The sequence below is a fragment of the Periplaneta americana genome, chromosome 3, assembly GCF_040183065.1.
Source record: "Periplaneta americana isolate PAMFEO1 chromosome 3, P.americana_PAMFEO1_priV1, whole genome shotgun sequence".
Lineage (NCBI taxonomy): Eukaryota > Metazoa > Arthropoda > Insecta > Blattodea > Blattidae > Periplaneta > Periplaneta americana.
Window position 1 is genome coordinate 79,750,950 of NC_091119.1, and position 14,623 is coordinate 79,765,572.

The following is a 14,623-nucleotide window of genomic DNA, read 5'->3' on the forward strand; positions in this document are numbered from 1 at the left end:
TGATAACAGTATTGTTAACAACCAATTAAAATAGTTTCATCTCTGTGGCAAGAAGGTGGGAAGAGGATAAAGAGAATAATGAGAAAAAGTAGAAGTGCTTCAGAGTGATGAGATACTGAAGAAAGAATAAACCTTGTTTGTTAATATAGGTTTGTTACCTCAGTACATCTAGATATTTTTCCACTGGCTCAGGTAGGAGAAACAGGAGTGTTGTAATGCTAAGTATAGAAAGTTTATGTTAATCCGATGTAAGGGAAGGTGGGAGAAGAGCTATAATGTGGTAGGTATGAAAGAAGCCAAAAGAGAGGAGAAACAGGAGTACATTGCAAATGATAGAATAATTAGGAAGAGATGAAACCTTGCTTAATGGGTTAGTCTTCTACATCAAGACTCAGAAGACCTGGCCTACATTTGGCGATTAAAAAGAGGGTACTTACTTGTGGCTTTTAAGGAACCCGGAAGTTCATTGCCGCCTTCACATAAGCCCACCATCGGTCCCTATCATGAGCAAGATTAATCCAGTCCTTACCATCATATCCCACCTCCCTCAAATCCATTTTAATATTATCCTCCCATCTACGTCTCTGCATCCCCAAAGGTCTTATTCCCTTCGGCCTCCCAACTAATACCCTACATGCATTTCTGGATTCTCCCTACATGCGACTAATAATGATAATGGCATTAGGTTAGTCAGTTTTGCCACATCAAAAATTTAATTGTCAAAAGTAAGTACAATATTCCCCCATAAGGATATACACAAATATACTTGGACTTCTCCAGATGGATTGACACACAACCAAATATATCACATCTTGATAGATTAACGAAGACATACTAGTATAGTAGACATTCGAACCTTCAGGGGGGCAGACTGTAATTCTGATCATTACTTGGTAAATGGAGAATTAAGGGAAAGACTATCAGTAGCCAAGCGAGTAGAGCAACAAGTTAATATTAGGAGATTGAACATTCGAAATTAAAGGATGAGGAATCTTAGCAACATTATCAGGTCGAAATTTCAAATAGGTTTGCTGCTTTAGGTAGTTTCAACGAAGTTGAGGAAGAATTAAATGTTAATAGTGTGTGAGAAAATATCAGAGATAATATCAAAATTGCAGCCGAGCAGAGCATACATAGGTTTTTATGAAACTAAGAAAAAAACCGTGGTTTGATGAAGATTGTTGCATGGTAGTAGAAAGAAGAAAACAGGCAAAATTAAAATTCTTACAGGATCCAGTTGAGACGAATAAAGATACTTATTTCAATGAAAGACTGGAAGCAAATTGTACAATTGGGAATAAAAAGAGAGATTATGTGAAAGAAAAACTCAATGATGTAGAAACAAGTAGTAAGAATAAAAAACATTCGAGATTAGTATAAGGGCATAAAGGAATTTAAGAATGGATATCATGCAAGGGTAAATATATTATTACGATGTACCAAAGTACATATATTTCCGTGCAGAAATTATGCGTCATCATATGATGATGGATGAGTGGAACAGGGAAAACTTAGTATTAGTATTTCACCGGGATTTGAACCCTGGTTTTCAGCTCTACGTGCTGACGCTCTATCCACTAAGCCACACTTGATTCCCATCCCGATGTCAGATCTAATCCTGTCAGTTTAAGTTCCACCTCTTGGGTTCCCTTTAGTGGCCTACCCTCATGCACTGTGTCATAGATGTATGACAGTGACACAATGTCTACACATGTGCAGAGGTGCAGTCATTATGAGTGACTAAGTGGCCGGGATCTGATGGAATAAGCGCAAAGTGATTATTTTTCGCATATCATATATTATTACGATCAAATCCTGGTGCCGGAGAGAATTTTTCTCTGTTCCACTCATCCATCATCAAGGGTAAATATGGTCAAGGCTGAGAATGGTGACTTGCTTGCAGATTCTCATTCAATCCTGTACAGATTAAAAAGAGTGTACCACGGAAAACTATGAACCAAAACAAATCAGAATGAATTTTGGGGAATTGAAGACAGAAAGGTCGAAGGTTGTGTCAGCCAGAAAGCTTGTTGAGACTTCTGGTCCAGTGAGTGACGGTGTGAGCTACATTTGCCACACACTGTTTTATAGGTCTTGTTTCCTGAGAAGAGGAAATACAAATGGGTGGAAGAAGAGAACTCTCTTTCTTACTTGCTGGCTTGGTAAATCCATGTTCTCAAAAAGCCAAAGACAATTTATTAATTTGGCGGAAATCTAATAGAAAGAAATACTAAGCCACTCTGCCAAAGTCTCCCCCTAGCAAGCAATGGGGAGTGTGTTAATGATCTCTTGTGGTGAACAGGATGATTACATTGTGAGGGGAAATGTGATTGTAGAATACGCTCTATAAAAGGTGGTAATGTTACGACTATAATAAAATAAATGGTCAGTAGCAGCAGGAATAGTTTTGCAAGTAATTTTTCTTTATCTAGTGTTACTTTTGTTATACATGTGACCTTTAATTACTGTCATTCAACATTTTTTGCAACATTAATAAAGTTTTATAGCAATTTGTGTATTTACTTCCTGTAGGAGGGCCCATGAGAGCAAGAGGAGCTGTATTAAATAGGAGCCAATCTTCTCCTGCATCTTCCCCTGCTACAAGACGGCGTATCAGCAGCAGGACTGCATCACCTCGTCATGCCAGTAAGTTTGAACAAAGAACACATTGATTTCAGATTTCATTCAGGCTGCAAAAGTATGTACCATATAAATGATGGTGTCATCAAAGAAATGATTCGTTTTAGAACAATTTCCGTAGCTGAGTATATCTAATTTGAAATGAGAAGGAAGGACTTACTTACTCTAGTGGTTACTATCGACTATTCCAATTTCTGATTGATGGTTACATCATCGTAGGTGAAGGATAAAGGTATGTTAATGTGATATATTTTCTTGTCGAATTTTCCCATTGTATGTATGCATGATAAAGTTCTCTTTAGAGAGCCCTCCTTCAACGTAAATGTCCAGAGAGGATGTTCATTATGGATACATGTGAGACTGATAGATAGCCTGTTCGAAACTTCTCAGTAGTCATATGTGATAAAATCTTACCTATGTATGACTTGAGACTTTCCCGGTGTTTTATGTAGAATAACTCTTCTCAGGTTCTCAGCCAGGTGAGTTGGATATTTGCTTCCAAGCTTTCGATAGCTAGCTCTGCCATCTTCTTCAGGGAATAAAGTGTCGTGGGAGCTAGTTCCTGATTTACCACCACTTCTGCCAACCAGAATGCGGCAGATGGTCGGGACTAGGAACTAGCTCCTGATTGGCCCGCAGCGGGAAGCCCTACTGGTTAGACATGGTTAAATGTTATGTTTTATTTAACGATGCTCGCAACTGCAGAGATTATACCAGCGTCACTCGTGTGCTGGAATTTTGTCCCTCAGGAGTTCTTTTACATGCCAGTAAATCTACTGACATGAACCTGTCCCATTCAAGCACACTTAAATGCCATCGACCTGGCCCGGGATCGAACCCGAAACCTCGGGCATAGAAGGCCAGCGCTATACCAACTATGCCAACCAGCTCAACGCTAGACATGGTCCCATGACACTTCATTCCCTGAAGAAGATGGCAGAACTAGCCATTGAAAGCTTGGAAGCAAATATCCAACTCACCTGACTGAGAACCTGAGAAGAGTTATTCAAAATCTTACCTAACTTGTAGTTGTTTCAGGTTATAGCCCCTCTTGTGATCCAGATAATAGTTACACAGAATAAGTTAGTGTTACTGGTTGGATTTATGTCTAAATTATTACAAGCAATGCTGATTTATTATCTAATGCATTTGTCAGTGTTGTGGTTGTTCCATTCAAATAAAACATCACAAAATGTGAGAAAGAATCTGTTTGTAACACAGTGGCAAAGAGGAAAAACTAGATTTGTTCATATGATATTGATATATTTGTGGAACAAATATTGCTTTTTATTTATAGTTAATTAACTGGAGCCAGATTTTTTAATAAAACTTGTGGGAAGAAGTTGAGGAACATAAAAGAAGAGAAAAAAGTTCGGCCTTGGATAGGTATGAATATGAACTTTTATTATTTTGAAGTCCACATGTAATTTCGGACAAGTTATAAAACATACTGTAAAATACATGTCAGATATATGTAAGACAGGAATTGTGAATTGCAGTTAATACTTGACCTCAGTCATGATTTAATAATATGCACAGAAAAGCAATTTCTTAAACCCATTTTCTCTTCATATTTTGTAGCATGTTTCTTATAAAATAAAAAATATTTTCCAGATTATAAATTAGAGAAAGATGACTCAATTACCTGTTACAATGGCACAGAAAGGGTGTGAAGGTAGCAGAAAATGGAGTACTTACGCATTTATAATAATAATAATAATAATAATAATAATAATAATAATAATAATAATAATGATTTATTTAACCTGGCAGAGTTAAGGCCATACGGCCTTCTCTTACACTCAACCAGGAGTAAAAACTGCGTTACAAAAACACTACAAATTTACAAAGTACACTACAATTTTACACACAAAACTGAACATGATAATAATAATAATAAAATTTAAACAACAAGTAAGAAGAAATCAGACATAATATATAACATAGAGAAAGAAAGAAAAAAGCATAATAAAATGTGAACAGCAGGTCAAAAATACATGAGGCATACAAAGTATACAAAAATAAGACAATTATTGATGATAATAATAATAATAATAATAATAATAATAATAAGAAGAAGAAGAATAGTAATAATAATTATAATAACAATAATAATAATAATAATAATAATAATAACAATAATAATAATAACAGGCCTAATAGTAATAATAATACTAATAGTAGTAATAAAATAGTGCAGTACAAAGCATACAATGAATACAATACTGTATTTTTAAGTACACACAGCAAGGAAAATTATGATTATATACAGCTCAACTTATCACATTAGAGATATACCGTTATCGGAAAATATGAAAACAAAAATATAATATAAGTTAAATATCACTAGAACATTAAAAAAATGTGAATACGTGGAAACATGCAATACAACACTTGTCATAATAGTAAGTTAGTTTGGCAACTCGTCATAAGATAATTTTCTAACTTGGATTTGAAAGATTTCAATGTTCGGCAGCCCTTGACTTCAGGCGGCAGAGAGTTCCAGTGACGAGAGGTAGCAACAGTGAAAGATGAGGAATACAGAGATGATGTATGGAGTGGAATTTCTAGCGTGTTATCGCGTTGTGATCGAGTATTAATATTATGATAGTGAGAAAGAGTATGAAAACGAGCGAATAAATAATAGGGGGATGAAGTGTGCATAATTAGATATAGCAGAGAAAGTGAGTGCAGATTTCTCCTCTCATGTAACCTAAGCCATGATAACTTCTCGAAAGAAGGTGAGATATGATCATAGTATCGAACATTACAAATGAAGTGGATGCACGCGTTATGAACATGCTGTAGTTTCTGAGCGGAATCAGTCCTGAGATCACTGAACAAAATGTCGCAATAATCGAAGTGAGGTGGAATGAGTGTCTGTACCAGCGTCTGTTTTAACTTAGATGGATAATGATACAATCTTTTTAATGAATGGAGAATAGAGAATGCCTTCTTACATGTATATTTAATATGCGTATCCCAACTGAGATTAGATTCGAAATGCACTCCGAGATTTTTTACGGTAGAGCTAAACGGGATGATTGTTTTATTCAGTTTCACAGGTGGAATATTCAGGTCGTTGACTTCAGGAATTAATCTGCGGTTCGCGAACAGAATAGCCTGTGATTTACATGCGTTTAGGTTAAGCCCAAATTGTTAAGACCAGGAAGAGATGGAATCAAGATCTTCATTAAGACTATTAATGCTATCATTTAGTGCATCAGGACGGGCTGAAATATACAATTGAACGTCGTCTGCATATATTTGATATCTGCAGTGCTTAAATGATTTAGAAATTCCATTTATATAAATAGAGAAGAGCAAGGGGCCTAATACTGATCCCTGAGGAACTCCTGTATCTACAGTACGCCAGGATGAGAAACGATTATTAGATATGACACACTGCTGGCGGCCAGTAAGGTAGGAGTACATCCAGGTGATAGCACTATCAGAAAGGTGTAGCGTTTGTAGTTTAGTCAATAGTAGATCGAAGTCAACAGAATCAAAGGCTTTGCTATAGTCCAATAAAACTAGTACAGTAGCCTGTCGTTTATCCATGGCTGCGCGTATGTCCTCAGTAACATTCAACAAAGCAGTAGAAGTGCTATGGCCATTTCTGAATCCTGATTGTAAAGGGTCTAAAAGATTAAATTCTATTAGGTAGTCTGACAACTGCTTATGAATGATGTGTTCCAGGGCTTTGGATAAAACGGGAAGAATGGAGTATGGCCTATAGTCTTTTGCAGAAGTAGGTGAATTTACTTTAGGAAGTGGGCGTACCAAAGCTGTTTTCCAGAGTTGCTGATAAACAGACGTGATAACTGAAGAATTGAAAATATGGGTTATTACAGGAAGCACGACATCAACTAACTTATTGATAAAGACTATGCTTATGTTATCAGAGTCTTGTGCTTTAGATTTAATGCTTTTAAGAGCCCTTCGTACTTCAGAATCAGTAATGTGCAAGAAGAAAAATTTTTCGCGAGAAGGAGGAGGATTAGCTAGGAGAGTATTAATTGTATTTAGTTTTGACCTGTCACTAAAAGTTGCCACATGCTACAGATTACTCAGCATTCATTTTGTATTAGAACCCAGAGCACTTTTAGAAATTATCATCTAGGAAAACTTTTCTCACTAGCTTTCATGGTTTTATCCTGAATCTCTTCAGTTAATAGCAAACTGTAAAGTAAACTCCAGAATGTGTGAAAGAGTTTATATATATATATATATATATATACACACACATACATACACGTATATAACTTTATATTGCTAACATATTATTTTGTCATTCATATTAAAAGTAAGATTCAAGCTTGTGTGGTGGAGGACTGACCTGTATTTGTTTTCTTTTTGGAAAGTGTAACATTTAATGAACATAATATTAATAGAACAAAAAATTCAAAATTACCGAAAAAAATTTTAACTTACCAGGCACATGGAAAAATAATTTTGGAAAGACCTAAAATTGGCGTAATTTTTCTGATAGAAGGACGATGACCTAGTATTTTGTTTTATTTTTGCACTACACTCTTATTCTTTCAGATATGTCGAAGGAATCAAAACTCCCAATAACAGATCGTTGCAAAATGCAATCCCCTGACAGAATGGTGAACAGTTGCAACATGACGTCAAGTAACATGGTGTCCAGTATTATAGAAGGAGAAGAGACGCTTATGACACGAAGCTTGGACCCATCTTTGTTGTACACATCAGCATCTAACAATCAGGACGCAAATAACAGTGACCAGTCAGATGGTTCATCTCCACAGCTTGTAGTAGAAGATTGCGTAGGAGGTATGTTTTATTATCTTTTGTGGTAGAAGATTGCGCAAAAGATATGTTTTTTTTTTTTTTTTTTTTTAGAAAAAAAAATGTGCAGGAGGTATGTTTCATTTTCTATTTTCACATTCGATTTTTTTTTATTTTATTGGGTTATTTTACGACGCTGTATCAACATCTAGGTTATTTAGCTTCTGAATGATATGAAGGTGATAATGCTGGTGAAATGAGTCCGGGGTCCAGCACTGAAAGTTACCCAGCATTTGCTCGTATTGCGTTGAGGGAAAACCCTGGAAAAAACCTCAACCAGGTAACTTGCCCCGACAGGGATTCGAACCTGGGCCACCTGGTTTCGCAGCCAGATGCACTGACCGTTACTCCACAGGTGTGGACTTCACATTCGAAAATGATAGTATATAGAACTGCGTATAAATATTGTAGTGTCAGTAAAAGTGTGTCTACTGGTTAACTGTTTATCATAGGTAGTACTGGCATTTATTATGACTACAGTAAAATCCCTTGTATCTGGCACCCAAATAACCGGTAGTACCAAAACAATGGCACTTTTGGCTAGGCTAAAAAAAATAGTCATTCATGCGAAAGGGAAGAGTCGGACGAAGATGTGAGTGGTTTTCGTGAATTGCATATGGTACATATTGTGTTTACTCACGCATGAAAACATTGACTGAAAACTCCGTTATGTCTCTGGAGTAGATTGGAGAGCATCAGTAAGCTGTCACTTGGGCCTTGCAAATAATGCACAAAGACGATATCTTTAAATTTACCACTTGAAGTCGTCCATTTCGAAGGGGTGTTGGGTGAATCTAAATAGAAAGTGTGAAATTCTCTGTTCTTACAATGTGTAAAAGTTTCATTCGAGTGATAGATAGTATATATAAACAAGCAGACATTAGAGATAGGTTAAAGAGGTTCAAGTCATTATCGCCTTCCTAGTTGCGATGTTGGCTACACTGTTCTTCAAGTCACATTGCTGCCATTTAATACAGTATTGTCATAAAGTTACAAAAACTTTAGTATTTTTTACACTATTATGTATTACTGTATTACAATAATTATGAACTGATAAATGTACATTACCGTATTCAGTAGTAAAGATAAACATTGTATGTATTTTAAAACTTTATTTTTAAATATCTATATGGAAATTACTAAATTTCAACATGGGAAAAAATATTTGTGCAGTACAGTAGTATGTCTTTACATAACCTGTAAACGTATTTTCCATTTATCCAGCAAAATCAGTTACCCGGCACTGGCTTTGTCCCACAGTTGCCGGATACGAAGAATTCTACTGTATTACACTATAATCTAAGTAAAATTCATAAAATAAATTCAATAAAAATCTAAAACTGTATAAGAGCTAAAAAGTGCAAAATTTTTGCAGAAAGATATTCGCGAAATTATGTTGAATTTCGCGAATATAAAAATGTATTTGTAATGATTAATCTTACTACATACATCAAAGGAGCAACTTTTCTGTCTTAAAAAAAATTCACTCCAAAATCCATTCACAAAATTCCAGTATCCCTGCTTATAACCTTTCAAACATCTTTATATTTATAATAGTGATTCTGTTTTAAATGAACTGTATTTACTTCATATGTTTAGTAGAAGTGGTATGAGGTCTCTCTCACTATTTGATGGTGTTATATTATTTAGAGCTCAACTTTGGACTGAGTTTGTTACTGAATATTTTCTCTATTACAGTCAAGAAAGTAGCTACATAAATGCACGCAAATTAAATAAGTGTAAGACAATGATGATATTTATGATATTGAAATATGCTTACCATACAAGTGATGGAGATACACTGTCCTTAGGAGAAGTTCAATTTTTCTTATAGTGTTGTATACTGTGCAAAGCCCAAGTCCACAAATAGAAGTTGCACTATGACATTTTTTGTGCTTGATTATGATATTCCAGTGTAACATGTAATGCACGCGTAAATATAATTGTAAAATAAAAAGCAGCAGTAGTAGTCTTGCTCCTCGATAATATTTTGTAAATTGTGATATTTCACTTCCTTCCACTTTGGTAAAAATATTGCTGAGAATTTTTAAACATGTAGTTCGCCCATAGTAGATGTTGAATCAATGCAATTACACACACTGTGGAAATAAGCACCTATATGCCTACTCTAAACAGGTACTTAGCCATACAGTCATGTCCTTTTGCCAGTCAAATCTGTTGTTGCTTCCTTGTGTGGGCCGTTTGGTATTAGGTTCTTATCAACTGTTAGGGTTTCCAAAATTTTACCCTTGCACTTTGTCGTAAGTTCTGATTTCAAAGTGTTATTGTTTTGTTGTTTAGGTTTAATAATTAATTTGGCTGTATGAAATGACAGTGCATATTGTTTATACTGTACTATGGAGGCTTTCTTTTTTTTTTTAGCAAGTTGATCTACTTCTTCATTTCTTCTAATACCACAGTGTGCAGGGAACCATTGTTAAACTATAACTTTTTCCGAATTTTCCAGGAAAGAAAGAGTTATTTGCACTGTTTTATTTGTGATGTAAAAAACATGATCAAACTATAATTGTCTATAATACGATCTGTGTCACTTCTTCTAGCTGCAGTGCATCCAAATTAGAATAACATACTATTATACTCTCAGACTTTAGTCGCTGTTTCTTGTGGGAGATAATTCTGGCAATACAACCAATCAAATGAATGAATTAATATTGGAAAACCACGTATTAGTTGATGTCAAAAAGAGTATATTTTTAAAATAATTTTATAATAACGTATGGTCTTTCAGGAACAAAAGACGAAGCTTAGGTTTATAATAATTTTTCAAAAGTAGTCTATGTATAATCTGTGTATAATAATACACATATGAGGCACTCAGAAGCAAAGTGATACAAGTGACATTTAGTAAGTTTTGAGATAAGTGACTTTGAAGTTGAAACGGAAATTAAAAAATCTGTTACAGGACTATGTTGCTGTAAATTTACAGTTGTATATGTTGGTACCTATATTTTTTAACTTCTAAATAGAAATTATCTATTCTAAACAGTTTAGGTAAAATAGGGTCCTAAAGTCACTTGTATTATTTTGCCACGAAAATATTTTTATGAAAAAGTAATATAAGTGCAAGGGTTTTCAGTATTTGTATGTTATTTAAAACAAGAACAAGGACATTGCTTACAACATTGAAACATTTCTGTCTTAACAGCACTTGAGCTTTCTTATTATCATATTATAACAAAAAATGTGTCTATATAACCGAAAAAATCAATCAATCAATCAATCAATCAATCTTCTTAATGTATCCAGTTGTTTTTGACAACATAAAGTCAACTATATTCCACTGTAGTATTTTCAATTTTTCTTTTTCATAGTAAATGAGGGGTATTTTGATTGGTGTTCATTATAGACACCTGTTGCTAGTAGCCAGAGTTGGGATGTAGTCAATATTATACTGCAGAGCTGTCTTCTGCAACTGATACTGACGATTTTAATTTACTTCTTTTGTGGTTTATGGATGGACAGTATAGAAGAATGTGTTCCAGATCTTCATCATGATTATTACACCACAGACAAGTAGGAGTATCAGAAAGGTGAAATCAGTGTAGGTGCAATTGAGTGACAATGTGACCTGTTCTGGCTCTTGTTAAAAATGTTTGAACATGTCTGGACAAGTTTTTGTAAATTTCCAGGTCATTTGGTTTCTTTTTAACGGACTGTAAAATTTTCCCTTTGTCAGAAGAGAGCCAATTGTTGATCCATAAGTTTATAAAATGAAACTTTACTGAAGTAAAGGCATTGGATAGAGATATCACTTGAAGAGGTCTTGGTTTCAAATATGTTGCCTGTTTCGCAACGTTATCGACTTTCTCATTTCCAGATATACCACAATGACTAGGTATCCATTGAAATTTTATTTTCTAGTTCACTTATTTGTTTCTGAATTGGAATAATTCTATATGCGTATAGGTGTGGTACATATTTGATTACATTAAATATAGCCGCCTTGGAGTCGGTAAGTATGCAAATAGATCTTTCAGAAATTTGAGTAACACACTAAAGAGCAGCATCAATAGCTAGCAATTCAGTGTCAAGACTGGAGGAGGCTGAACATGGTATGAAGTAATTTTCTTGGTATTTTGGAATATAAACCCTGCTTCTGATGTTCCATCATCAGGGTTTAGAGATTCATCTGTATAAATTTGAAGGTAATCCTTATATGTGCTGCAGAGTAGTTCCATGGCATCTAACTTAAGAATGTATGGAGGATCATTTTTTAAATGATTTCGTGGAATTTGTATGCTATGTTCTGGAATTATCCATTTTCATAGAGGAATTTCATTTACAACTGGAGCTTTAGCAATGAGTGTGTCTGTGATATAGACTGGTATTTCTTCTTTGTTTATTTTGTAGAAATTACATAGTACAGTTTGAAGAACATCTGAGATCTGGATGAGGCTTGCAATTTTAAATGTATTTTTAGATCCTTTTTTAATACATAGTGTCTGATTGGTTGAATATTATATTCAAATTTTAGGGCAACAGTTGATGTGGTTTTTAGTACTCCGAAAGAAGAGGGCTAAGAAAATTTCAAATGTTAAATGAAATTCAGCCTTAGTCTCTGTTCATTACGTCACTAGCCTCATCTAATGAAGTCACATCTCTCTCTGGTGAAACATCTATGTTTCTGTCATGAAGTGCATCTGTAGTGTTCCTACCGCGAATATTCCTTCAACTTCCTCTTCCACGCACTTTCCCACGCCCTACAGTCCTTATTATAGCCCCATCCTAATGCTTCAGGTCATCAAGGAAAGAGTAGTGTATGAGTGGGATGAATTTCATTAGCTATTGGAAGTTGCTGCACTTAGCAAAAGTTATCCTTATTGGATCACTGTATAGTTGGTCCAGCTCAATGTGTTCAGGCCTTCCAAGAAGATGTTTCGAATATGTAATCTATTACCTCTCTCCATTATGGCAAATGAATTAGTCATACACAGAAGAAACGCAACAACACTATGTAAACAACGCACTTGTATTAGTTTGCCTCTCAGCCAAAACTCTGAATGCATTGTAATACAAGTGTAAGGCCAACATGGAGCAGCACTAACTGGAACTACACTTATACTACTTTTTCTCTGAACAGAAGTGACGTTAAAGATTTAGAATATATACTTATCTCACTTTTTTTAAAAAGTCACTTATATTACTTTGCTTCTAAGTGCCTCATATATGATATAGATGTATAAGGTACAAAAATTGAAAATGCTATCAAAATAAGAGGGAATGTATAAATTGTTAAATGCCCTGCATTGAAAGCCAATTATCACATCAAACATTTGTTTTATAGAGGATGGTGTAATGGGTAGTAGCTGTCCCCTTCAAACAGCCACGAAGCTGGTCCCTGTACCCGAGTCTCTAATGAGTCCAGACTATCGTCCAGCAATGAGTGCTGGCATGACTGGTCGTGGTGTTCGGCCGAAGTCAGCCATCTTGAGCAGTACTCCTAGCAGGCGGCCAGTTCCACGAGGCTCTCCCAAGCTGTCTCGTAGCTTGCATTCAAGTCCATTGCTGTCCCGTCAGCGAGGGGGACAGCCAAAACAATGCCAGATAGCTATAGCAAGAAGACGTGCCTCACCTCAGCGAATGGGTCCACAAGAAATGACACAAGTGAACAGCAGTGAGGATGAGGACAGTGAAATGTCTGCCTCAAAGTTAGAAACTATCAGACACCGTGCACAAGAACGCTGGCAGAGAAAGGAAGCAACTTCTAACAATACTGGAAGCAACAGTTCTGGTAGGTATCTTACTCTAAGCTGTCTGAAGAACCACAGGAGTGTACTGTTAATTCATAAGTATTTTGTATTGATCTACAGAAAGAATTCTTATTAAATTAAAATGTTCTTTTCTCTCTTTGGAGATAATTGTAGTGAACTGATGAAGTATTAATTTTTCCTGTAACATTACATGTCTGCATTATTATTTGTAGTGACTTTGTCATTCATATAGTAAATTATCAGTTTTAACATAATTATGGCAAATAGTATAACCATTTTAATGTAGACACTATATTTTTATATTATGGCGATTATTTCACCTACATGCAACCACAAACTGTTTAGTGGATCATGCCTGCCATTTATTAGTGAGTCCATAAGACTTAGCCAGAAGAAATTGTCAGATGACTCTACTGATCATATCCCCTATTCACCACTTAGTGGACGCTAATGCATGCCATGGCAGGACATTATGCCGAAATGGCACTTCCTCGATTGTTATCACTGTGACTGTGTCCCCAGAATCTCGTTTGTTGAAAACAGGTTGCACCATGGAAAGTTGTTTTCTAATGCCAGCCGTTTGACAATAAATTCATTTGATCTCTTGCACTCCAATATTTTTCGAAGATATTGTCATGGTCAGCCACTGAAGCAGAGATTTTAAGATGTTCCGAATTCATTGAATTGCACAATGGGTGGACAGTTAGGGAACTGATATATTCGAATTCTATACAGGTGCTTGGCCAAACAGTCATGGCCTGTTGCCAATCTAAATGCAGCTACAGATGATTTGCGTGGTGAATCGGGAATTAACTGTGGATTATGATACAGAGAATTCCATTTTTTCCCTTGAGATTATGTTATCAAATTTTGTTTGTTGAAGTCTTAAGTATGTAGATTTAATAAATCTTTTCACAGAGTAATATATAGATTTAGTAACAGGTCTGTAAGTAGCAGTGCTGCCCTTCTTTGCTAAAGATTCCTCATTTTCGTTTCCCAGGATTCCACAATGAGATGGTATCCATTGGAATACAATTCTTTTATTGAGTGTTATTAATTGAGAGAGCATTTTAGTTATTTCTACTGTTTGAGATGAAGGTATGTGTCTATAGAAACTATTGAAAGAATAGCTGCTTTGGAGTCTGACAATTAACTGCATTTTAAAATTTATTAATGTGGCATAGAAGATTCCTGAGACTTTCACTTGTTGTTTTCTAATGCCAGGCGTTTGACAATAAAGTCATTTGACCTCTTACACTCCAATATTTTTCAAAAATATTGTCATGGTCAGCCACTGAAGCACAGATTTTGAGGTGTTCTGAATCCATTTCTTGATTTGAGTTGCACAATGGACAGTTAGGGGACTGATGTATTCCAATTCTATGCAGTTGCTTGGGCAAAGAGTCATGGCCTGTTGCCAATCTAAATACAGCTAC

At 35.4% G+C, this 14,623-nt stretch overlaps 1 protein-coding gene across 6 annotated transcripts in view; it reads left to right on the plus strand.

The window, feature by feature from the left end:
• Cep97 (centrosomal protein 97kDa) overlaps window positions 1–14,623 on the plus strand; it is a 170,753-nt gene that overhangs the window by 104,133 nt on the left and 51,997 nt on the right. For all 6 annotated transcript variants that reach the window (XM_069820845.1, XM_069820846.1, XM_069820847.1 and 3 more), the window contains 3 exons: window positions 2,533–2,646; window positions 7,189–7,440; window positions 12,761–13,207. In XM_069820845.1, the coding sequence (XP_069676946.1) occupies window positions 2,533–2,646; window positions 7,189–7,440; window positions 12,761–13,207 (813 nt within the window). The remainder of the gene's footprint in view (window positions 1–2,532; window positions 2,647–7,188; window positions 7,441–12,760; window positions 13,208–14,623) is intronic.